Here is a 25,735-nt window from a genome sequence, read left to right as displayed (position 1 = left end):
GTCAGAACAACACTACTAAAGGTACTGGAACACACTGTTCAGTAGAGCTCATTTACAGTAGGATGGGCATAATACTCTAGCCTCTACCAAGAGGTCTGTACTTTTATGCAACAAGAGGCAGTGAACAAACGCGCCCTGGTCCGGCTACTATACCCTAAGTGTTATTGTTGTTATGATTGACCGCTCTCTCACTGTCTCTGTGTCTGTGTGAAGCTGGTTTGATTGACAGCTGTGTGGAGCAGATGAAACTGATGCACAGCCACCTCCACATGGAGTCAGTCAGACCTGGCAGAGGAAGGAGGAAGGTGAGCCTTTACACACTTAACAACACCATAACAACATGTTTTCATTGTCTCAGCTTTCAGATGATGTGTGCTGTGTTGGTATAGGCTATTGGGTGATTTTGTCTTGACTGAAAATGTGTCTAAGATGGAGACGGTGCTATCTGTTATTGGTTAGAGTGGATCATTTAACAAGTTGCATCTTCTCCCCCACCAGGAGAGCTATATGAAGGAAATAAAGATGTCTCTGGAAATCCTCAGGAACAGTCTTTACCAGAACAGCCAATCGAAAGTGAGAACCCTGCCGTTTTAATCCGCTCCTGATAGGTTTTTAATGAAAGCCATTCTACTGGTGCTGACTGTGTCTGGAATGAGATTTGGCCCTAACGATTATGACTCTGTTGAGGTCTGAGTGTTTTTATCCTCTTAAACGTCAATGTAGAATGATTGGCCATATTGGCTGCTCTAAATGTCATAGACAGTAATTGCCTCATCCACTCAGCAGTAGTTATATTGAGATGGGAAAGGCCCTTCATGTATTTGTTCATGTAATTGTGGACTTTGTACTTTACATCCTTGTGTGTTTCTATGTGCTTGGTTAGCAGAATGTGTTGCCAATCACTTAACTTATGAGTGTGTCATACTGTCAATTGGCATGTGTTCATAATATTACATCCAAAGATTATCCAATCGGGTGGATATTGTGTGTGTGTGTTTCTCCTCAGGCTGTGGCCACTGACTGTCGATTGGCTGCTGTGCTGCACGCCCTTTGGCCTTGGTTCTTATTGGATGATGCTGCTATGGAGGCGGTCCTGGAACTGCTGTGTGTCTACACAGCCAACTGTACCACAGGTGTGTGTGTGTGTGTGTGTGTGTGTGTGTGTGTGTGTGTGTGTGTGTGTGTGTGTGTGTGTGTGTGTGTGTGTGTGTGTGTGTGTGTGTGTGTGTGTGTGTGTGTGTGTGTGTGTGTGTGTGTGTGTGTGTGTGTGTGTGTGTGTGTGTGTGTTGTTGTTCAGTGCCTGGCCCATGCCTTCCATTCCCTCAGTCTGTGGTCAGGGATCTGACTGAGTCATACACACTCACACACACTGAGACCCATTGTCTCTCCTGAAGACCATTTACACACACTTTGTTCCACTGTGTAAGCCTAGTGCCAATCACAATAGGAACACTGTCACTGTGCTAGAGCAGGCTGCATTAAATCATTACTATGAGTACAGTATTCTAGGCTGTGGACCAGCGGGGTATTCACAAGGGAATTGCAATGCATCACTATGTCTCCTGAGGCATTGATATTCTAGTCTGTGTGGCTACACAACTTACAGCAAAATGGAGAAAGAAGCGCTGTAAAGGGTAGAGGAAGTTTAACTTTGATAAAGCTGTTTCCTTCCAGCTTCTCTAAATATGGGTGTTTGTAGCGCGCCAGTTAGATTTACAAGCTAGGGGGTTATTATGGGTGTTTGTAAAGCGGCAGTTAGATTTACAAGCTAGGGGGTTATTATGGGTGTTGGTAGCGTGCCAGTTAGATTTAGAAGCTAGGGGGTTATTATGGGTGTTTGTAGCGTGCCAGTTAGATTTACAAGCTAGGGGGTTATTATGGGTGTTTGTAGCTAGGGGTTATTATGGGTGTTTGTGCCAGTTAGATTTACAGGCTAGGGGGTTATTATGGGTGTTTGTAAAGCGCCAGTTAGATTTACAAGCTAGGGGGTTATTATGGGTGTTTGTAGCGTGCCAGTTAGATTTACAGGCTAGGGGGTTATTATGGGTGTTTGTAGCGTGCCAGTTAGATTTACAAGCTAGGGGGTTATTATGGGTGTTGGTAGCGTGCCAGTTAGATTTAGAAGCTAGGGGGTTATTATGGGTGTTTGTAGCGTGCCAGTTAGATTTACAAGCTAGGGTGTTATTATGGGTGTTTGTAGCGTGCCAGTTAGATTTAGAAGCTAGGGTGTTATTATGGGTGTTTGTAGCGTGCCAGTTAGATTTAGAAGCTAGGGGGTTATTATTGGTGTTTGTAGCATGCCAGTTAGATTTACAAGCTAGGGTGTTATTATGGGTGTTTGTAGCGTGCCAGTTAGATTTACAGGCTAGGGGGTTATTATGGGTGTTTGTAAAGCGCCAGTTAGATTTACAAGCTAGGGGGTTATTATGGGTGTCTGTAGAGCCCTAGTTAGATTTAGAAACTAGGGGGTTATTATGGGTGTTTGTAGAGCCCTAGTTAGATTTAGAAACTAGGGGGTTATTATGGGTGTTTGTAGAGCCCTAGTTAGATTTACAAGCTAGGGGGTTATTATGGGTGTTTGTAAAGCGCCGGTTAGATTTACAAGCTAGGGGGCGTTTTATGGGTGTTTGGAGAGCCCTAGTTAGATTTAGAAGCTAGTGGGTTATTATGGGTGTTTGTAGAGCCCTAGTTAGATTCAGAAGCTAGGGGTTTATTATGGGTGTTTGTAAAGCGCCAGTTAGATTTACAAGCTAGGGGGTTATTATGGGTGTTTGTAGCGTGCCAGTTAGATTTACAAGCTAGGGGGTTATTATGGGTGTTTGTAGCATGCCAGTTAGATTTACAAGCTAGTGGGTTATTATGGGTGTTTGTAGCGTGCCAGTTAGATTTACAAGCTAGGGGGTTATTATGGGTGTTTGTAGCGTGCCAGTTAGATTTACAAGCTAGGGTGCTATTATGGGTGTTTGTAGAGCCCTAGTTAGATTTAGAAGCTAGGGGGTTATTATGGGTGTTTGTAGAGCCCTAGTTAGATTTAGAAACTAGGGGGTTATTATGGGTGTTTGTAGAGCCCTAGTTAGATTTAGAAACTAGGGGGTTATTATGGGTGTTTGTAGAGCCCTAGTTAGATTTACAAGCTAGGGGGTTATTATGGGTGTTTGTAAAGCGCCGGTTAGATTTACAAGCTAGGGGGCGTTTTATGGGTGTTTGGAGAGCCCTAGTTAGATTTAGAAGCTAGTGGGTTATTATGGGTGTTTGTAGAGCCCTAGTTAGATTCAGAAGCTAGGGGTTTATTATGGGTGTTTGTAAAGCGCCAGTTAGATTTACAAGCTAGGGGGTTATTATGGGTGTTTGTAGCGTGCCAGTTAGATTTACAAGCTAGTGGGTTATTATGGGTGTTTGTAGCGTGCCAGTTAGATTTACAAGCTAGGGGGTTATTATGGGTGTTTGTAGCGTGCCAGTTAGATTTACAAGCTAGGGGGTTATTATGGGTGTTTGTAGCGTGCCAGTTAGATTTACAAGCTAGGGTGTTATTATGGGTGTTTGTAGCGTGCCAGTTAGATTTACAAGCTAGGGTGCTATTATGGGTGTTTGTAGAGCCCTAGTTAGATTTAGAAGCTAGGGGGCTATTATGGGTGTTTGTAGAGCCCTAGTTAGATTTAGAAACTAGGGGGTTATTATGGGTGTTTGTAGAGCCCTAGTTAGATTCAGAAGCTAGGGGTTTATTATGGGTGTTTATAGAGCCCTAGTTAGATTTACAAGCTAGGGGGTTATTATGGGTGTCTGTAGAGCCCTAGTTAGATTTAGAAACTAGGGGGGGTATTATGGGTGTTTGTAGAGCCCTAGTTAGATTTACAAGCTAGGGGGTTATTATGGGTGTTTGTAGCGTGCCAGTTAGATTTACAAGCTAGGGGGTTATTATGGGTGTTTGTAGCGTGCCAGTTAGATTTACAAGCTAGGGGGTTATTATGGGTGTTTGTAGCGTGCCAGTTAGATTTACAAGCTAGGGTGCTATTATGGGTGTTTGTAGAGCCCTAGTTAGATTTAGAAACTAGGGGGTTATTATGGGTGTTTGTAGAGCCCTAGTTAGATTCAGAAGCTAGGGGTTTATTATGGGTGTTTATAGAGCCCTAGTTAGATTTACAAGCTAGGGGGTTATTATGGGTGTCTGTAGAGCCCTAGTTAGATTTAGAAACTAGGGGGGGTATTATGGGTGTTTGTAGAGCCCTAGTTAGATTTACAAGCTAGGGGGTTATTATGGGTGTTTATAGAGCCCTAGTTAGATTTACAAGCTAGGGGGTTATTATGGGTGTTTATAGAGCCCTAGTTAGATTCAGAAGCTAGGGGGTTATTATGGGTGTTTATAGAGCCCTAGTTAGATTTTTCAAGCTAGGGGGTTATGGGTGTTTATTGAGCCCTAGTTAGTTTCAGAAGCTAGGGGGTTAATATGGGTGTCTGTAGAGCCCTAGTTAGATTTAGAAACTAGGGGGTTATTATGGGTGTCAGTAGAGCCCTAGACACTGTCTCTGAGGTCATGGAAAGTGAACCTTTGCGCAGAGAGTGACATAATGCTGTATGTTTTGTACCTGTGATTGTCTCTGAGATGCCACCTTTGAAGTGTGTGTGTGTGTTTTGCTCTACAGCCACGCTTAAGCTCCCGCTGTGAAGCAATACCAATCAGTCATGTCAAGCCCAGCGTTTCCTAAAGGTTAGCCTAACAGCAGGTGTGTGTTCAGACTGCATGAAGCCGGCTTTTAAATTACACCTACAATACTAGCTTTCACAGACTTCAAAACAATCTCAACATAATATTCTCACTTTAATGAAGCCTGATTAAGAACATTTTCAGTTGTGAATGCTACACTATTTGAGAAAATGTTCATGATACAAAAATGTAAATGCAATATGTGACAATTTCAAAGATTGGAATGAGTTACAGTTCATATAAGGAAATCATTCAGTTTAAATACATACATTGGGCACTAATCTATGGATTTCACATGACCTGGCACTTGGGAGCCAGGCCCAGCTAATCAGAATGAGTTTTTCCCCACAAAAGGGCTTTATGACAGACACAAATACCCCTCAGCACCCCCTCAGACGATCTCTGCGGGTGAAGAAGCCGGATGTGGATGTCCCAGGCTGGCGTGGTTACACATGGTCTGCGGTTCTGAGACCGGTTGGATTTACTGCCAAATTTTCTAAAACGAGGTTGGAGACTGCTTATGGCAGTAAAATTAACTTTAAATTCTCTGGCAAAAGCTCTGGTGGACATTCCTGCACTCATCATGCCAATTGCATGCTCCGCCAAAACATGAGACATCTATGGTATTGTGTTGTGTGACCAAACTGAACATTTTAGCGGCCTTTTATTGTCCCCAGCACAAGGTGCACCTATGTATTGACCATGCTGTTTAATCAGTTTATTGATATGCCACACTTGGCAGGTGGATGGATTATCTTGGCAAAGGAGAAATGCTCATTTATATAGCTCTTTCAGTAGCTCTTACATCAGCAGATGTCACAAAGTGCTAATACAGAAACTCAGACTAAAACCCCAAACAGCAAGCAATGCAGATGTAGAAGCACAGTGGCTAGGAAAAACTCCCTTGAAAGGCAGAAACCTAGAGAGGAACCAGGCTCTGAGGGGTGGCCAGTCCTCTTTTGGCTGTCATGTGGAGATAAGTCTACATGGCCGTTAATGCCAGATCGTTCTTCAAGCTGTTCATGCTGTAAATGTCTACAAAATTGATTGTAGAGGGTGCAACAGGTCAGCACCTCAGGAGTAAATGTAAGTTGGCTTTTAGTTTCCGAGTATTCAGTAGTAGAGAGAGGGAGAGTTGAAAACAGCAGGTCTGGGACAAGGTAGGCCGTCCGGTGAACAGGTCAGTGTTCCATAGCCGCAGACAGAATAGTTGGCGGTGGAGCAGCAGCACGACCAGGTGGACTGGGGACAGCCAGGAGTCATCAGGCCAGGTAGTCCTGAGGCATGGTCCTAGGGCTCAGGTCCTCTGGGAGGGAGAGAAACTTAGTATACTTAAGTTCACACTGGACACCAGATAGGACAAGAATATTTCACCAGAAAGGACAGACTGACCCTAGCCCCCCCTGGTACATAGACAATTGCAGCATAGATATTGGAGGCTGAGACAGGGGAGGGTCGGGGACACTGGCCACGTTCAACTATACCCCCGGACAGGTCCAGGCAGTATTTAACCCCACCCACTTTTCCAAAGCACAGCCCCCACACCACTAGAGGGCTATCAACAGACCACCAACTTACTACCCTGAGTATAGCCCACAAAGTTCTCCTCCATCGCATGAGCCCAAGGGGGCGCAAGACCGGACAGGAAGATCACGTCAGTGACTCAACCCACTCAAGTCCTGTGTAGCACAAAAAAAGCCTGGCACCATGTGAAGCACCCCTCCTAGGGATGGTATGGAAGAGAACTAGTAAGCCAGTGACTCAGCCTCCGTAATAGGGTCAGAGGCATACAATCCAAGTGTAGAAAGGGGAACCAGCCAGGCAAAGACAACAAGGGCGGTTCGTCACTCCAGTGCCTTGCCGTTTGCCTTCGCGCCCCTGGGCCAGACTATACTCAATCATAAAACCTACTGAGGAGATGAGTTAAATGTTTAGACTGAGTCTGCGTCTCTCACATGGATAGGCAGACCATTCCATAAAAATGTACTATAGGAGAAAGCCCTGCCTCTAGATGTTTGCTTAGAAATTGGGGACAATAAGGAGGCACTGCATTTTTTGACCGTAGCGTAAGTGTATTTACTGCAGGACCCAATCGGAGAGATATTTAGGAGCAAGTCCACGTACTGCTTTGTAGGTTAGCAGTAAAACCTTGAAATCAGCCCAGGCTTAACCAGGATACCAGTGTGGAGAGGCTAGCACTGGAGTAATATGATTCAATCTTTTAGTTCTAGTCAAGATTCTAGCGGCTGTATTTAGCACTAACTGAAGTTTGTTTAGTGATATATATGGGTAGCTGGAGAATAGAGCATTGCAGTAGTCTAATCTAGAAGTGACAAAAGCATTGATTTGTTTTTCTGCATCGCTTTTTGAGATTTCTTTTGCAATGTTACGAAGATGGAAAAAAAGCCGGCCTTGAAACAGTCTTGATATGTTCGTTAAAGAGAGATCAGAGTCCAGAGTAACGCTGAGGTCCTTCACAAGTTTTATTTGAGACGACTGTACAACCATCAAGACTAATTGTCAGATCAAACAGCAGATCTCTTTGTTTCTTGGGACCAAGAACTCGCACCTCTGTTTTGTTTAGAAGTGAACAATTGACCTGTGAAAAATGTCTGAAACACAGGCTTCCAGGGTAAGCAATTTTGGGGCTTCACCATGTTTTATCAATGTACAGCTGTGTATTGTCCGCATAGCAGTGAAAGTTGACATTGTGTTTCCGAATGACATCACCAAGAGTTAGAATATATCACTGAGGAAGTACAGTTCCCGCTCAGCCCAGTCAAAACTGTTCGCTGCTCTGGCCCCCCAATGGTGGAACAAACTCCCTCACGACGCCAGGACAGCGGAGTCAATCACCACCTTCCGGAGACACCTGAAACCCCACCTCTTTAAGGAATACCTAGTATAGGATAAGTAATCCCTCTCACCCCCCCCCCCCCTTTAAGATTTAGATGCACTATTGTAAAGTGACTGTTCCACTGGATGTCATAAGGTGAATGCACCAATTTGTAAGTCGCTCTGGATAAGAGCGTCTGCTAAATTACTTAAATGTAAATGTAAATATATAGTAAAAACAAAAACGGAACCTTGAGGAACACCAACACTTACAATTGATTTGTCAGAGGACAAAACATCCGCAGAGACTAACTGATATCTTTCCGACAGATGAGATCTAAACCAGGCAAGAACTTGGTTTAGATCGGCACTAAGGTTTAGGAGCATGAGGACAGATGCAGAGCCTTGGTCTGACTCCATTAAAATGACCAACTTCACAAGTCTCAGTGCTATGATGGGGTCTAAAACAAGACTGGAGAGTTTTGTATATATTATTTATCTTCAGGAAGGCAGTGAGTTGCTACGCAACAGCTTTTTCCCCCAATAAATTAGAGGAATGAGGTATTCGATATAGGCCATTGAGTAAAAAAGCGGCTTTATTATTGCCGCTTTTAGTGAGTTTGGTACACATCCGGAGGATAGGGAGCTGTTTATTATGTTCAACATAGTAGGGGAAGGAGGGAAGTAGCTCTTTCAGTAGTTTAGTTGGTATAGGGTCCAGTAGGCAGCTAGAAGGTTTGGAGGCCATGACTATTTTCGTGTCGAGAGATACAGGATTAAAAAACTTTAGTGTCTCCATTTATCATAGGTCCTGGCAGTTCTGTGCCGACTCAGGAAAACTGAGTTTCGGAGAAATGTGCATATTCAAAGAGGAGTCCGTAATTTGCTTTCTAATGATCATGATCTTTTTGTCGAAGTGACGGCCATCCTCTCTTGGGGAATGCTGCTTTTTAGTTAGCTTTGCCACATTATTGAAAATATTGATTTTGGATTGTTTTTATTCTCCTCAATTAGGATGGAAAAGTAGGTTGGTAGGGTAGCAGTGAGGGCTCTTCGATATTGCATGGTACTGTCTTTCCAAGCTCGTCGGAAGGCTTCCAGCTTCGTGGAGTGTCGTTTCCGTTCCAATTTTCTGGAAGCTTGCTTCAGGGCTTGGGTATTTTCTGTACACCAGGAGCTGATTTCTTGTGACAAATGTTTTTTGTTTTTAGAGGTGCAATGCGACTGCATCTACGGTATTACGCAAGGTTAAATTGAGTTCCTCAGTTAGGTGGTTAACTGAATTGTTTTTACTCTGATGTCCTTGTGTAGGTGGAGGAGTCTGGAAGGACATCTAGGAATCTTTGGGTTGTCCAAGATTTAATAGCACAGCTTTTGATAATCTTGGTTGGCGTTTGAGCAGATTTATTTGTTGCGATTGCAAACGTTATAAAATGGTAATCCGGTAGTTCAGGATTATGAGGAAAAATATTTAGATCCACAATATTTATTCCACAAGAAAAATTAGATTGGGGTATGACTGTGGTAGTGCGCGGGATGGAAGACATGTGGGACAAAACCCACTGAGACAATGGTGGCTCCGAAAGCCTTTTGGAGTGCGTCTGTGGTCTTTTTCATGTGAATATTGAAGTCACCAAAAATGTTAATATTATCTGCCATGACAACATAGTCTGACAGGAGTTCAGGGAACTCTGTGGGGAATGCTGTATATGGCCCAGGAGGTAAACAGTAGCTATAAAAAGTGATTGAGTAGGCTGCAAAGACTACAATCTCAAAAGAAGAAAATGCAGTCTTATTTATTTAAATTGTTTATGCTGTCGTAAATGTTAACAACACTTCCGCCCTTTGTGGGATGCGTGGGGGATATGGTCACTAGTGTAACCAGGAGGAGAGGCCTTATTTAACACATAAAATGAATCGGGCTTGAGCCATGTTTCAGTCAGGCCAATCACATAAAGGTTATGATCAGTGGTTAGTTCGTTGACTATGACTGCCTTGGAAGTGAGGGATATAACATTAAGTAGTACTATTTTGAGATGTGAGATATCAACAATCTCTTTCAATAATGACAGGAATGGAGGTCCATTCCTGTCATGTAAAGAAAACTAATTTGTTTTTGAGAAATAAGCTTTTTGTCCCATATGGAACATTTCTGGGACCTTTTATTTCAGCTCAGTAAACATGGGACCAACACTTTACACAATGCATTTTATATTTTTGGTTCAGTTTAGATTATTTGTCTGTTCTAAAAACATGCATTTTTCACTTTCAGACTGGGCTGTAGTAGATTAACAGACCCCAAAACGATTTTAGATGCAATGTTCTTAGTTTAGCAAAGCCTGATGAAGACAATTTAAAGTTGTGAATGCTACACACTTTTTGTGAAATGTTATTATTTTGTCAAAAAGACATGCATTTTCCTTGATCTGGGTACTCCAACTAGGCTGTAGATATAGGCCTATACAACCTCTATAACCCATCGGCAGGCAACCAGCCCCACTCCTTGTGAGACTCTACTCTCTGACCGACACACCTTGTTAATACGGAATAAATACTACAGGATCTATCAGGCCTCTCATCACAACCTCTCACCTATCCTGTCCTGCCTATCATCACAACCTCTCACCTGTCCTGCCTATCATCACAACCTCTCACCTGTCCTGCCTATCATCACAACCTCTCACCTGTCCTGCCTATCATCACAACCTCTCACCTGTCCTGCCTATCATCACAACCTCTCACCTGTCCTGCCTATCATCACAACCTCTCACCTGTCCTGCCTATCATCACAACCTCTCACCTGTCCTGCCTATCATCACAACCTCTCACCTATCATATCCTGCCTCTCATCACAACCTCTCACCTATCATATCCTGCCTCTCATCACAACCTCTCACCTATCATATCCTGCCTCTCATCATAACCTCTCACCTATCATATCCTGCCTCTCATCACAACCTCTCACCGATCATATCCTGCCTCTCATCACAACCTCTCACCTATCATATCCTGCCTCTCATCACAACCTCTCACCTATCATATCCTGCCTCTCATCACAACCTCTCACCTATCATATCCTGCCTCTCATCACAACCTCTCACCTATCATATCCTGCCTCTCATCACAACCTCTCACCTATCATATCCTGCCTCTCACCTATCATATCCTGCCTCTCATCACAACCTCTCACCTATCATATCCTGCCTCTCATCACAACCTCTCACCTATCATATCCTGCCTCTCATCACAACCTCTCACCGATCATATCCTGCCTCTCATCTCAACCTCTCACCTATCCTGTCCTGCCTCTCATCACAACCTTTCACCTATCCTGTCCTGCCTTTCATCACAACCTCTCACCTATCCTGTCCTGCCTCTCATCACAACCTCTCACCTATCCTGTCCTGCCTCTCATCACAACCTCTCACCAATCATATCCTGCCTCTCATCACAACCTCTCACCTATCATATCCTGCCTCTCATCACAACCTCTCACCAATCATATCCTGCCTCTCATCACAACCTCTCACCTATCATATCCTGCCTCTCATCACAACCTCTCACCTATCCTGTCCTGCCTCTACACCTGTCTGTCAGTGTCAATAATACTCATACTTTTCTTGATTTTATACTTTTTTCCTCTTTCTCTCCTCTCCCTCCAGCTTGTAGCTCTCTGTGTTGTGGTTTGGCCTCTGGCCCCCGAGGGCCTCCAGGTGGCTCCCTGATGCACTGCGTCATGAAGCTGGCTTCTGGGGTTGCCCCCGACAACAGCCCTGTCCAGCAGCTGGCCTTCTCCCTGCTGGCCAACCTGGCCATCAACAAGGACTGTAAAGGAGTCCTGCACAAGGTAATGTACTACATTATTACCCCTATTACATTACCCTTACACCCCTTACCACATTGTCATCAAACCTGGCCCTGCAGAAGGTAATATGATTGGAGACGGTGTCAATATGACTACTGGTTAAAAACGTGTCTTTACTGTAAATACTGTAAGTTGAGTCTCTGCACTCTGTAAACTTTAACACAGCTCTCGATTTCAGATGTCTTTCTCAGTTTCAATCAAAACCTGGCTGAATCTAATTTTTCTCTCTCCCTGTTTGTCACTCTCCCTCCAGAGTAACTTCCTGCAGCCGTTCCTGTCCCTGCCTGTCCCTAAGCCAGGCAGTAAGACGGGTGCCGGGGGGCTGTTGGGCCTGTGGCTGAGGCTGCTCCTGAGTGTCTCCTTCGGTGAGGACGGCCAGCTGAGTGTCCTGAGGCTGACTGGAGCCCTGGACCTCCTTGCTGACCTGGCCGCTACGCAGCCCCAACGCCACCGTCACTATAGCAATGGGAGCAGGCCCATCACCATGACGGACAATGCCCTCCTCATCCTCCACAATGTCTGTTTCAGCTCTGCCAACAAACCCAAAGTTCTGGCCAACGGTAGGGATGGAACACAGGGTATACACATGGATGTTTTATCAGAGAGAGAGAGAGAGAGAGAGAGGGACAGGGAGAGATGTTGAGAAATGGTTTCTGTGTTTAAATTGCCCTATTCGTACCCTTGCATCACGTTTACACAAAATGTAATCTGATGACATCTTAGGGGTCTTCTTTTGAATTCGGGTTTTGTTCTTTCCAGTGGAAAGCTTTGGCTTCCTGTATGCGTGTGTGAATATAAAAGGTGGGTGTTTGAAATGAAATGGAAGCTGTTAGGTCTTCTCTTTTGATACTTTGTGCTGAACTGTAACAGGAAACCATCTGAAACAGGATGTGTGAACAGAAGTGGTCTTTGTTTCACCATCGCACCCTGTCAAACTCTCTTGTCTTTGCTAATGATGTGTCATTTTATGAATGGGAAATGTTTTATTTTCAGGAATAACACTATGTCCAACATGAATTATATGTCCCTGTCCAGATAAGGCCATGAGGGTGCTGGTGTCCTGTCTAGACAGTAAAGAGGCTGAGGTTCGCTCTATAGGGGCCTCTGCACTATGGGCCCTGCTCCACAACTACCAGAAGGTACACACACACACACACACACACACATCATTTTTAGAATCATAAGAGCTCATTTATATGAAGTACAGCTGTCTCTAACCTGCCGTTGTGATTCCTCACCTAAGGCCAAGACCACTTTGAAGTGTCCATCTGTCAGACTCGGGGTGCATGAAGCCTATAAAGTTGCTAAGAAAGGTAAAACCAGACATGTGCTGAAAATGTTTGATGTGTCACAGTCCTGTTGTTATTGTGCTCTATTGCCTCAATTTGTGTGTGTGCCTATCTTTTTTTGTCAGATGCAGAGAAAAATCCTGACATCATGAACACCTACCTGTTGAAGTGCCTTGAGAACTTAATTCAGCTGCTGAATACCTGACTGACGCATTGATGCAATCTGATAGAATGTAGACACCTTGAAACCTTATTTATATTTGAAGTGAATATATGTGTGCAAACTTGATACGGTAGATATCGTTTTTAATGTCCCTACATCTTTTCTATGATCTGTGATGTTTTTGTAGGTTTTGTACATATTTTGGGGATTGAATCATAAATTAAAGTAAATAATGATGGAAGAAAAAGAATGTCTGACTTTTATGCTTACAAGATAATATGTTTCAGAATGACGTTCTGAACCTGATACCTTATAAGACAACTCCAAGGTATAGCCTTGAATAACTATAATGATACCATTTCCTCTAAATGAGGCCTGTGTAGCTGTCATTTTGAAATAGCGCAACAGTGGTGGAACTGTGGCTGGAAAAGGGAGATGTCACCTCTGGTCGTGTCAACCCCAACACCACATTTCAGTCAAACACACAGCTAACCAGAGCTGCTGCAGAATTACACACCGAAGGTAGTGCTACACACAATATTTCTCAGTATCTAAATAGATCTTTTATAATTACTAGTCTATAGTTTACAATAAACCACTGCAACACACAGCACCTCTCTGTAGTAGCCTGATAGCATAAGCTAGCAGGAATAAGCTTTCCACCCACCACTCACCCTGCATATAAAGTGTCCCTCTGTGTAGAATGAGCTAACAAAGGGTTAGCTTGGCGTGTCCCCCCCTGGCCCCTCCCATGGACTAAAGTGTTTGTTTCTGTCCCAAAAGGCAATGTATTCCCTGTATAGTGCACTACTTTTGACCAGACCCCTTTGGGTCAAAAGTAGTGCACTAAGTAGGGAATAGGTTGCCATTTGGGATGTAATCTTGCTCTGTAGCGCGAGAGACGGCTAGTAGGAAGTGCAGCCCTGTTGCCTCTCCACTCATCTCATCAATGCAGCTTTCATTCTGCCTCAGAGGGCCAAGATGGAGGCTGTACAAAAGGACCACTGGTACTTCATGGTACTCCTCATCTTTCTCTCCAGTCTCGAAGGTATGGGAATGTCACTTTTATTATTTTAACCAATAATGTTGATCAGGGAAATGTAACTTTTTTGTATACTTGTACACTGGATCATAAAGCAGAACATTGAAAGTTGTTGGTTTAGCTAGGTAGGCTATTTGTTGTCTTACGTTTGGTAAATATTTAAGTTTACTGCTGTTAAAAGTCTCAACATAAAACATTATTACTGAAATATTCACCCAGATGTGTTTTAGTATTCATTTAGTTGCTTGAAGATAGCATACCATGAGCTGTTAGGATTAAAACTACAAAGGATTCTCTTTGACTTCTCATTCAACGCTCCCCTGTTGCCTTAACAGGACTAATACAGTGACAAGACAGCTAGTCTGACAGGTTCAGAAGAAGTATCCCCCCAAGGGATTGTTTAAAAAAAATCTGTTATCTAGATGGAAGTCTGCTCGAGTGATTTTTCTTCTTTTTTTTGATCATCAGCTATTGCCATTTCTGTTGATTTGTGTGGGCTAATATTCTCCAAATGAGTGATACCCAGGGGAGAGACTCTAAAGAGGGAAATGTATTTGATGACTCCTTCATCTTCAGTTGGAGCAGCTGACTACGTGATGAAGGTTCTTCTTACAGGCTTTTCATTCTGCTCTATGCATAATTTCCATGTCATAATTCCTGTGACTAACTATGTACTAAGGGCTGCAACTCCATATCAATGATTTTTTTTATTTTTTTATTTTACATTTCATTAATTTAGCAGATACTCTTATCCAGAGCAACTTGCGGTAGTGCATACATTTTTGTGCTGGTCCCCTGTGGGAATCGAACCCACAACCCTGGCGTTGCAAGTACCATGCTCTACCAACTGAGCTACACGGGATGCGATTCATCTGATTAATCTGAATAAAAATAAACTGGAGATAACCTTAGGTCAGAATGGTTGAGAATTACTAGTATTCCTGATGAACTGACCAGCTAAAATCAGATAAATGTAATACTGTACACATGTATGAAAACATGCCCTCTGCCATGTCCAGTTTCTGTGCAGCAGAGAGATGGTGTTACCACGGTGAAGCTTAAGGAGGGGATGGTTCTAGAGTGTATGTGTCCATGGGAAGGGAACCTCAGCATGGTCTCCTGGACCAAACTGATCCGGTTTGAGAAGGCCCCTGTAGCTGTGTATCACCCTGAGTACGGAGTGTCCATCTCCCAGTACTACCAGACCAGGATCCAGTTCCAGAAGACCACACCCATGGATGGCAGTATCACCATCAGTAAGGTCACCCAGGAGGACGCAGGGCTCTACCACTGCTCTGTTCAAACCTTTCCTAAAGGATCCTGGGCGAGAGACATACGGGTGGAGGTGGAGGACACAGGGACTGTGGAAGAGGATGGTGCAGGTAGTGAAGCAGGTACTGTCTAGGACTTCTTGTGTATTTTCATTTAGAATATGTTGTCTACAATAATTGAGTTTGACTAGCTAGTACCAAATACTTTGACTGATAATGGTGATTGTTTTCATCAATCCCAGTGTTATTACTATGCCCAAGCACCTGTTTAGTCAATGTCTGTTTTCTTATGTACAGTAACAAATCATTTTGACAGTATCCTTCCAAAAAGTATTTCCTTCATAAAGCTTTTTTACATTTCCTTATGTACTAGGTAAAATGTTTGGTTCTTGGGCTTCAGGAAAGTGACTGAAAAAGGGCACCTGGTCCTGAAAAAGAAAAAGAATGAACTGATTGAAGGTATAAGGGGGATATCGGTGAACAAATGCCGTGGTGAAGGCTACGACGGTGCCAGTGCAATGAGTGGAGTTTACTCCAGTGTTCAAACGCGCATACCAGACCCGAGAGCCTGTTTCCTATGTATGCCTAGTTCTTTAAGTTTTAGTTTAGAAAACAATCTCTCAGAAGAAGTGGCAGCCACAGGGATGGTAAAAATGTCTTGATTGCCATAGCAACATCAGGGAAACTGGGAAGTGCTTCAAATGAAGCAGTTCTGCAACATCTTTAATTCTCCATAATTCCCGGTCTCAACACTTTATGGAAATAGGTCGTTTGGATACTGAACAGCCAATACATTGGCAGATGCAAACATATTATCTATAGCTGATAAGAGTTATTGAGGGTTTCAAAAAATATATATCAAAAAATGTGATTTTCGTTCATAGTGTGGAACCGGCGTTTTGAGTTGTGTGGTTGCAACATCAACAGTCCCTTATCTCGGGTATAACTTGCCATGCGTAATTTAAGACTAAGTTCAAATTGTGTACAGCTCAATGGACAATGTCTCAGGAATGTCTGTTGACAATAAGTCGAGCCCACAACCTGGACATACAGGTCATGGTGAAAACATTAGCACACAGGAGACAAGGGGAGTCTCAAATTGGATTGAATTGGATTTAGGTGTCATTTAATCTACTTTGAAAATTGCAGCCCATTTGTGTAGGCTTTTAGCCAGAGTTCAAAAATACATGCCTGAATTTATCCTCAAACCAACTACTTTTTTCCACACTGTTAGGCTATTTGATGTCATTTTATACAATTTACAACAATACAATTTATAACGTTTATAAATAACACCTAAATCGCAGCTAAAGATGGTGTATACAGTGGGGCAAAAAAGTATTTAGTCAGCCACCAATTGTGCAAGTTCTCCCACTTAAAAAGATGAGAGGCCTGTCATTTTCATCATAGGTTCACTTCAACTATGACAGACAAAATGAGAAGAAAAAAATCCAGAAAATCACATTATAGGATTTTAATGAATTTATTTGCAAATTATGGTGGAAAATAAGTATTTGGTCACCTACAAACAAGCAAGATTTCTGTCTCTCACAGACCTGTAACTTCTTCTTTAAGAGGCTGCTCTGTCCTCCACTCTTTACCTGTATTAATGGCACCTGTTTGAACTTGTTATCAGTATAAAAGGCACCTGTCCACAACCTCAAACGGTCACACTCCAAACTCCACCATGGCCAAGACCAAAGAGCTGTCAAAGGACACCAGGTTCCAATAGCCTATACAAGACAGCTTTGCATATATATATATATATATATATATAATTGTTTTTAAAAAATATATATATATTTTATATATATTTAAAAAAATATATATATATATATTTTAAAAAATATATATATATTTAAAAAAATATATATTTATACAGTTGAAGTTGGAGGTTTACATTTATGTTGGAGTCGTTTTTCAAAAACTCCACAAATTTCTTGTTAACAAACTATATTTTTGGCAAGTCGGTTAGGACATCTACCTTGTACATGACACAAGTAATTTTTCCAACAATTGTTTGCAGACAGATTATTTCACGTATAATTCACTGTATCCAGTGGGTCAGAAGTTTACATACACTAAGTTGACCCATTTGCTACCAAGCCTTGACAGCTTGGAAAATTCCAGAAAAGTATGTCATGGCTTTAGAAGCTTCTGATAGGCTAATTGACATCATTTGAGTCAATTGGAGGTGTACCTGTGGATGTATTTCAAGGCCTACCTTCAAACTCAGTGCGTCTTTGCTTGGCTTCATGGGGAAATCAAAAGAAATCAGCCAAAACCTCCACAAGTCTGGTTCATCCTTGGGAGCAATTTCCAAATGCCTGAAGGTACCACGTTCATCTGTACAAACAATAGTTTGCAAGTATAAACACCATGGGACCACACAGCCGTCATACCGCTCAGGAAGGAGACTCATTCTGTCTCCTAGAGATGAACGTTATTTGGTGCGAAAAATGCAAATCAATCCCAGAACAACAGCATAGGACCTTGTGAAGATGCTGGAGGAAACAGGTACAAAAGTATCTATGTCCACAGTAAAACGAGTCCTATATCAACATAACCTAAAAGTCCGCTCAGCAAGGAAGAAACCGCACATGGCGACAAAGATTGTAGTTTTTAGAGAAATGTCCTCTGGTCTGATGAAACAAAAATAGAACTGTTTGGCCATAATGACCATTGTTATGTTTGGAGGGAAAAGGGGGAGGCTTGCAAGCCGAAGAACACCATCCCAACATTGATGCACTTCACAAAATAGATGGCGTAATGAGGGAGGAAAATTATGTGGATATATTGAAGCAACGTCTCAAGACATCAGTCAGGGAGTTAAAGCTTGGTCGCAAATGGGTCTTCCAAATGTACAATGACCCCAAGCAAACTTCCAAAGTTGTGGCAAAATGGCTTAAGGACAACAAAGTGGCCATCACAAAGCCCTGACCTCAATCCTATAGTGTGTGTGAGCAAGGAGGCCTACAAACCTGACTCGGTTACATCAGCTCTGTAAGGAGGAATGGGCCAAAATTCACTCAACATATTGTGGGAAGCTTGTGGAAGGCTACATGAAACATTTGACCCAAGTTAAACAACTTAAAGGCAATGCTACCAAATACTAATTGAGTGAATGTAAACTTCTGACCCACTGGGAATGTGATGAAAGAAATAAAAGCTGAAATAAATCATTCTCTCTGCTATTATTCTGACATTTCACATTCTTAAAATAAAGTGGTGATCCTAACTGACCAAAGACTGGGAATTTTTACTAGGATTAAATGTCAGGAATTGTGAAACTGAGTTGAAATGTATTTGGCAAAGGTGTATGCAAACTTCAGACTGCAACTGTATATATCAAATTGGTAGCTGGTTAGTATTCCGTTATAAATGTATTGGACAGTCTGCACTGTTCGAATTTCCAACTTGAATTACTGAAAAAGTAATTACATTGTTGTCAGTGGTCTAAAATGGCTTTGTGAAATGTTAGGCTTAACCAGAGAAATGACGACCCAATAGGCCTACCTATTAGCTATGTCCGAACGCCGACCTTGTGTTGGGGCCCAGAGAAACTGCTTTTATACCTGTGTGTATTGATCATGTCACTACATATACACTACATGACCAAAAGTATGTGGAGAACATTAGAAAATCATGGTCATTAATATGGAGTTGGTCCCCCCTTTGCTGCTATAACAGCCTCCACTCTTCTAGGGAAGGCTTTCCACTAGATGTTGGAACAATGCTGCGGGGACATGATTCCATTCAGCAATGAGCATTACTGAGGTCAGCACTGATGTTGGGCGATTTGGCCTGGCTTGCAGTCAGCGTTCCAATTCATTTCAAAGATGTTCAATGGGGTTGAGATCAGGGCCCTGTGCAGGCCAGTCAAATACTTCTACACCGATCTCGACAAACAATTTTTACAAATATATTTATATTTTTTTAACCCAAATTTTGATGTTGTCTCATCACCTGGTGATCGTAGGCTTGTGTGTGGCTGCTCGGCGGTTGAGCTGTTGTTGCTCCTAGATGTTTCATCTTCACAATAACAGCACTTACAGTTGACCGGGGCAGCTCTAACAGGGCAGAAATTTGACGAACGGACTTATTGGAAAGGTGGCATCCTATGACAGTGCCACATTGAAAGTCACAGAGCTCTTCAGTAAGGCCATTCTACTGCCCATGTTTGTCTATGGAGATTGCATGGCGGTGTGCTCGATTTTATACACCTGTCAGCAACGGGTGTGGCTGAAATAGCTGAATCCACTAATTTGAAGTTGTGTCCACATACCTTTGTATATACGGTAATGTGAATTTGCTCAGCATTTTCTGCCTTTGTTTTGTAATTTCCCTGGATCACAGATGGAGATACTAACATCCACACCAGAGAACCTGAGCCTGAGGTAATCCAAGCAGACACTGAACTCATCGCAGAGAGGAGCGAAAACCTGACTATCAGCTGCAACCACGAACATAACGGGACCGTGTATGAGGTCACAGTCGAGAAGCTAGACCATGGTAGCACCAGTGGAGGTGGCATCATGGCGAAGTGTCGGCTGGAGAATGGTGGTCTGTTTGGAGTAGACTACACACACAGGGGGATAGTGAACTGTTCAGAAAGACTGGACACAAGTCTGCAGCTCAATGATGTGGGCGAGGAAGATGGAGGGTTATATAGATGTCTCTTCAATACGGACGCTGGGGTACAGACCACCACTGTGCTGCTGACTGTACTTAACCCAGGTAAGAGGTCAGAGTTAAAACATTACCAGACTAATTGTAACCAGCGAAGGTAATTTCAGACAACTTAATTACTAATACACAGTGGTGGAAAAAGTACTCAGTCTTACTTGAGTAAAAATATTCAAAAAGATACCTTAAAAGACAATGACTCAAGTGAAAGTCACCCAGTAAAATACAACTTGAGTAAAAGTCTACAAATATTTGGTTTTAAATATATTTAAGTATCGAAAGTAAGTGGAATTGCTAAAATATACTTAAGTATCCAAAGTAAAGGTAAAAAACATTTAATTTGTTTTTGATGGATAGTTAGGTGCACACTCCAACACTCAGACATCATTTACAAACAAAGCAGTTGTGTTTAGTGAGTCCGCCAGATCAGAGGCAGTAGGGATGACCAGGGATGTGAATTGGACCAAGTGTGTGAATTGAACCATTTTCATGTCAACATGTAACAAGTACTTTCAGTTGACAGGGAAAATGTATGGAATAAAAATTACATTATTTTCTTTAGGAATGTAGTAATGTAATGTACGGATACTTAAGTAGTACTTTAAATTATTTTTACCACTGTGTGATGGCTCTGAGAGTGTAATGAAATTAGAATATCCAGACAGGTAACTGTGACAAGGTCATGTATATCTTTAAAAACCATCAACAGTTTGATCTGCACCAGTCGGAGATGAACTGAAAGCCAGTTCAGTTCCCTTAAGTGATTAGGACCAATGTGCATCCTAGGGCTGAGCTTGAGTATAATAATCACTAATACAGTATTTCAGTGCATCGTAACGTTGAGACCTTGAAAGCCTGGGTAGACCAGTCCCCTGTGAAAGCAACCTCATATTTCCATGACAATGATGATCTACACTGAACAAAAATATAATCGCAACATGTAAAGTGCTGCTCCCATGTTCATAAACTGGAATAAAATATACCAGAATTTTTTTAAATGGACAAAAATATTATTTCTCGAAACGGTTTTGTTTACAAATGTGTTTACATCCCTGTTAGTGAGCATTTTATCAAGAAAATCCATCCACCTGACAGGTGTGGCATTTCGAGAATCTGATTAAACAGCATGATCATTACACAGGTGCACCTTGTGCTAGGGACAATAGGGCACTCTAAAATAGCTAGTTTTGTCACACAGCCCAATGCCACAGATGTCTCAAGATTTGAGGGTGTGTGCAATTGGTATGCTGACTGCAGGAATGTCCACCAGAGCTGTTGCCAGAGAATTTAGAGAATTTAAACAATTGTATCTATCAATGGCATTTTGAATGCACAGAAAAACTGTGATGAGACCCTGAGGCCCATTTCTTTTTAAGTATCTGTGACCAATAGATGCATATCTGTATTCCAAGTCATGTGAAATCCATAGATTACTTCAATTGACTGATTTCCTCATATGAACTGTAATTAAGTAAAATCTTGGAAATTGTTGCATGTTGCGTTTTATATTTTTGTTCAGCATAGATCAAGATGCAGCATAGAGACAAGGTATTAATTAGGCTGTGTATACACATGCAACTCTGCTAACAATGACATCATACACACAGTGAGTGACATAGTGACACAGGATGTGGCGAAGACCGTTAGCGGTTTGGTACAGGTGCAAAACTGAATGACTCATATTCTCTAGATGATGGGTGGGTTTAAGGAGAGAAGGAGGTGTTTAGATAAGTGGTAAGCAAAATATTTTTACCCAGATGTTTCTACAGAGTCTTTTAAGACACGAGGTAAAAACAACTACACACATCACATCACACACCTACCATTTTGGAAACACAGGTTAACATACAACTGTCTAATGTCCTCTTTTCTCCCTCCATTCTCTCTTTCCCCTCTCCTCCTCTTTCCTCCCTCCATTCTCAGTTGAGTTCAGCCTGTCTGAGTATCTAATCTACATTGGAGGGGGAGTGTCAGGACTCCTGCTGTTGCTCTCTGTCATTGTAATGCTGGTTGTGTGGCAAAGGTACAGTAAGTGTTGACTTTCTAGATTCTTTCTTCATGCAGGGACAATTTACAGTTATATTTACTCTTAGCCTAGGTAAACATATTCAGTGGACACACATGGATGAACACTTTATTTGCAGAAGGTCCCTTTGTACCTATTTCCCCTTTACACGGTCAAACTTTATTTGGATGTGATCTGTATGTGATAAATGTAAAAGTTCCACACATTCTTACTAGTAAAATACCTCTCACAGACCATGCATTAGTCATCCCAGTTAGAGATAAATAGGCTACTAGAGATAGGTACTCATTTGTTAGAGAATAAACTTTTTGCTGTGAAATTCCATTTCCCCAACCTTCCTTCACTCCCTCCGTCCCCCCCTGCACCATGTATCTGAAAGGCGGGCCATCGCTCACACTGAGTTTTACTCAGAGTGCACTTTCATTTCGCTTTCTTAGCGAGAAGTGTAGGTGCTGTACTTCCAGTAGAGTGTGGGCTTTAGGAGTGTACAGTATGTGTGTGTGGGAGGGGGATATATATGATGAGTTAACGAATACATCCTGGCTCCTCATAGTTCACTCGTAAAAATGCAGTCCATCTTCTTATCTTGAATGAAAACGCATCCATATACACTACCGGTCAAAAGTTTTAGAACACTTACTCATTCAAGGGTTTTTCTTTATTTCTACTATTTTCTACATTGTAGAATAATAGTGACGACGTTAACACTATGAAATAACACATATGGAATCATGTAGTAACCAAAACAGTGTTCAACAAAATCCAAATATATTTCATATCTGAGATTCTTCAAAATAGCCACCCTTTGCATTGACGACTGCTTTGCACACTCTTGGCATTCTCTCAACCAGCTTCACCTGGAATGCTTTTCAAACAGTCATGAAGGAGTTTCCACATATGCTAGCACACTGCTTTTCCTTCACTCTGCGGACCGACTCAAACCAAACCATCTAAATTTGGTTACGGTCGGGGGATTGTGGAGGCCAGGTCATCTGATGCAGCACTCCATCACTCTCCTTCTTGGTCAAATAGCCCTTACACAGCCTGGAGGTGTGGTGGGTCATTGTCCTGTTGAAAAACAAATGATAGTCCTACTAAGTGCAAACCAGATGGGATCGTGTATCAGTGCAGAATACTGTGGTAGACATGTTGGTTAAGTGTGCCTTGAATTCTAAATAAATCACAGAGAGTGTCACCAGCGAAGCACCATCACACAGTCTCCTCTGAACAGTTGATGTTGAGATGTGTCTGTTACTTGAACTCTGTGAAGCATTTATTTGGGCTGTAATTTCTGAGGCTGGTAACTCTAATAAACGTGTCCTCTGAGTCTTCCTTTCCTGTGGTGGTCCTCATCAGAGCCAGTTTCATCATAGCGCTTGATGGTTTTTGCGACTGCACTTTCAAAGTTCTTGAACTTTTCCGTATTGACTGACCTTCATGTCTTAAAGTAAAGATTGACTGTTGTTTCTCTTTTCTTATTTCAGCTGTTCTTGCCATAATATGGTCTTGGTCTTTTACCAAATAGGGCCGTCGTCTGTATCCCCCTCTACCTGGTCACAACACATCTGTTTGGCTCAAACGCATTAAGAAAGATAGAAATTCCACAAATGAACTTGTTAATTGAAATGCATTCCAGCTGACTACCTCATGAAGCTGGTTGAGAGAGTGCCAAGTGTGTGCAAAGTTGTCATCAAGACAAAGGGTGGCTATTTGAAGAATTTAAAATATAAAATATATTTTGAATTGTTTAACACTTCTCTGGTTACTACAAGATTCCATGTGTGTTATTTCATAGTTTTGATGTCTTCACTGTTATTGTACAATGTAGAAAATAGTCAAAATAAAGAAAAACCTTTGAATGAGTAGGTGTTCTAAAACGTTTGACCGGTAGTATAAATATGGTTGTATGCTTCTGGACCAAAATAACCAGCTATTCTACCTGTCTCTCTGCCTGTCTGTCTCTCTGTCTGTCTCTTCAGAAAGAAGAAGATGAGAGCGAAGTACATAACCAAACTACATCCAGCTCAGAGACGGGTAAGAATATAACCTTATATCTTGTCATTTCCTAATCATGTGGATACTAATAAAATAGCACTATATCTTGTTTCCATGTATCAGTCAGTGCTTTTCCATAAATGTGGCACATCTCTAACATATCTCTAATATAGCTCTAATGTCTTTGTAGTCCTGCAACGACTATGAGAACGTTCCTGTGTATGGCAGGATGAGGAAGGGGACCAATCAGAGAGGAGATAGCCCAGTGTACGGCAACATACACACCGTACGTTCACACACTAAAAGGAAGAGATAGGGAGAAGTACTGTGTTACAGACCCCTGTCTGACCCCTATCATGCTGTAACAGTGGCACAGCCACAGTCTCCCCATTGAAACATTCAAGAATATGATATTCAACCGCTTATAGTGTTCAAAGACTGTGGGACAGAATCATTCATATAACTGCAAAGTAGGCCAACTTCAATTTAACTATGTGTCAGTCTGACTTACACTTTGTTTGCTCTCAATCTATGCAACTCTGTGTACTCCCTTGAAACATTGACGGTTTGTTTAGAGATACATTTGCCACTATTAATATGTAAAACACTCATGTTGTATAGTATATTGTTGAAAGCTTTACATGCAGTAATACCGTCCCATAACAAACTGTTATTAAAAGCCTCCCAGCTCCATTCAATTCCTTAGTTATCCCTAACTCAATCGTGTGACAATGAACAAACCAATCATGCTGTTCCATCCCCTGGGAATGCTGTGTTTTCCTGTTGTAGTTACACAGATTGGGTGCTGTAGGTTCTTATGGAATGCTGCAATGTTATGTTAATCATGGAATTGTTCACATGTTGATTCAGCAAGATTATGATAGTCAATGGAAATATACTGTACTATTGTATTTTTTCTATATCTAAGCCATTAGATGAAATATTTCTTCTCTTTCTAGCTGTAAAATCTAGATGAAAGCTGTGATTAGAAATTCTTCTGACACTTGGACAAAAATGCAATTCTATTCCTAGCTGAGAATAAAATGGAGGTCTTGGGAATGAAAGATGTCTGGGCTCTCAGCAAGAAGAGGAAGAGGAGGATGCAAAAAATGAAAGAATAATGGACAATTTACATTCGGAATACAGGGTTTTAGTCTTGTTAATTTATTAAGCCTAATTGTCTGCGTCGGTACAATAGGTGCTGATACTGTGTTTCTCTGTGACTTTAATGACCCCATGTGGACTAAATAACACCTACTCTACTGTGACATGAGTTGGTCTCTTCCAGGAGTGTTTGGCCGGGATTCAATCAAAGGTGTGTTGTAAACAAGGGGCATTGCACTTGACTTTTGAAGGTAATTGACGCATGTGCCGACATCCGCAGCGCTTGCCATGAATGTGATCTCCGCGAATGTCTGGAACATTGACTTTTAACGCATATTGCAATTTGCTTCTCTACAATGCACTTTTGTTTGAACCCCTGCCATAGCAACTGCATTTAGCCCTGTTGCATGTTGGTTAAATCGGCACAGAAATGTATTGTCATAAAAAATAAATAAAATAAAAACATCTTTATACCTTGACAACATATACATTCAATTTATTATCTTTCATCAAAAAACATTACATATATACACTTAGTGAGTGAACAATATAATCCTACACTCAATGTACAGTGGGGAGAACAAGTATTTGATACACTGCCGATTTTGCAGGTTCTCCTACTTACAAAGCATGTAGAGGTCTGTCATTTTTTTATCATAGGTACACTTCAACTGTGAGAGATTGAATATAAAACAAAAATCCAGAAAATCACATTGTATAATTTTTAAGTAATTAATTTGCATTTTATTGCATGACA

At 41.8% G+C, this 25,735-nt stretch overlaps 2 protein-coding genes across 5 annotated transcripts in view; both read left to right on the top strand.

Annotated features, from left to right (window-relative positions):
* The window catches only part of rttn (rotatin), a 57,984-nt gene extending 44,889 nt beyond the window's left edge, over positions 1-13,095 (top strand). Inside the window, 8 exon segments of the mRNA XM_046292558.1 lie at positions 214-305; positions 499-573; positions 1,007-1,133; positions 11,200-11,384; positions 11,656-11,962; positions 12,438-12,541; positions 12,646-12,715; positions 12,817-13,095. Of these exon segments, the coding sequence (XP_046148514.1) occupies positions 214-305; positions 499-573; positions 1,007-1,133; positions 11,200-11,384; positions 11,656-11,962; positions 12,438-12,541; positions 12,646-12,715; positions 12,817-12,896 (1,040 nt within the window). The 3' untranslated portion in view covers positions 12,897-13,095.
* A 551-nt stretch (positions 13,096-13,646) lies between these two features.
* On the top strand, positions 13,647-25,456 carry cd226 (CD226 molecule). Of its 4 annotated transcripts, none has more exons than XM_046292557.1 (6): positions 13,647-13,902; positions 14,916-15,290; positions 19,524-19,904; positions 21,777-21,876; positions 23,859-23,913; positions 24,048-24,146. In XM_046292557.1, the coding sequence occupies exons 1-6, from the start codon at positions 13,836-13,838 to the stop codon at positions 24,051-24,053; spliced, it is 984 nt and encodes a 327-aa protein (XP_046148513.1). In that variant the 5' UTR covers positions 13,647-13,835; the 3' UTR covers positions 24,054-24,146. The 4 variants fall into 4 exon arrangements, with proteins under 4 accessions (XP_046148513.1, XP_046148511.1, XP_046148512.1 ...); XM_046292555.1 differs by lacking the exon at positions 24,048-24,146 and adding an exon at positions 24,907-25,456 and having other exon boundaries at positions 13,648-13,902; XM_046292556.1 differs by lacking the exon at positions 24,048-24,146 and adding an exon at positions 24,834-25,456 and having other exon boundaries at positions 13,648-13,902.
* The last annotated feature ends 279 nt before the right edge of the window (positions 25,457-25,735 follow it).

Source organism: Oncorhynchus gorbuscha, linkage group LG12, assembly GCF_021184085.1.
Source record: "Oncorhynchus gorbuscha isolate QuinsamMale2020 ecotype Even-year linkage group LG12, OgorEven_v1.0, whole genome shotgun sequence".
Classification (NCBI taxonomy): domain Eukaryota; kingdom Metazoa; phylum Chordata; class Actinopteri; order Salmoniformes; family Salmonidae; genus Oncorhynchus; species Oncorhynchus gorbuscha.
The sequence above is the reverse complement of the archived record's forward strand: the minus strand, read 5'-3'. Positions and strand labels throughout refer to the sequence as shown.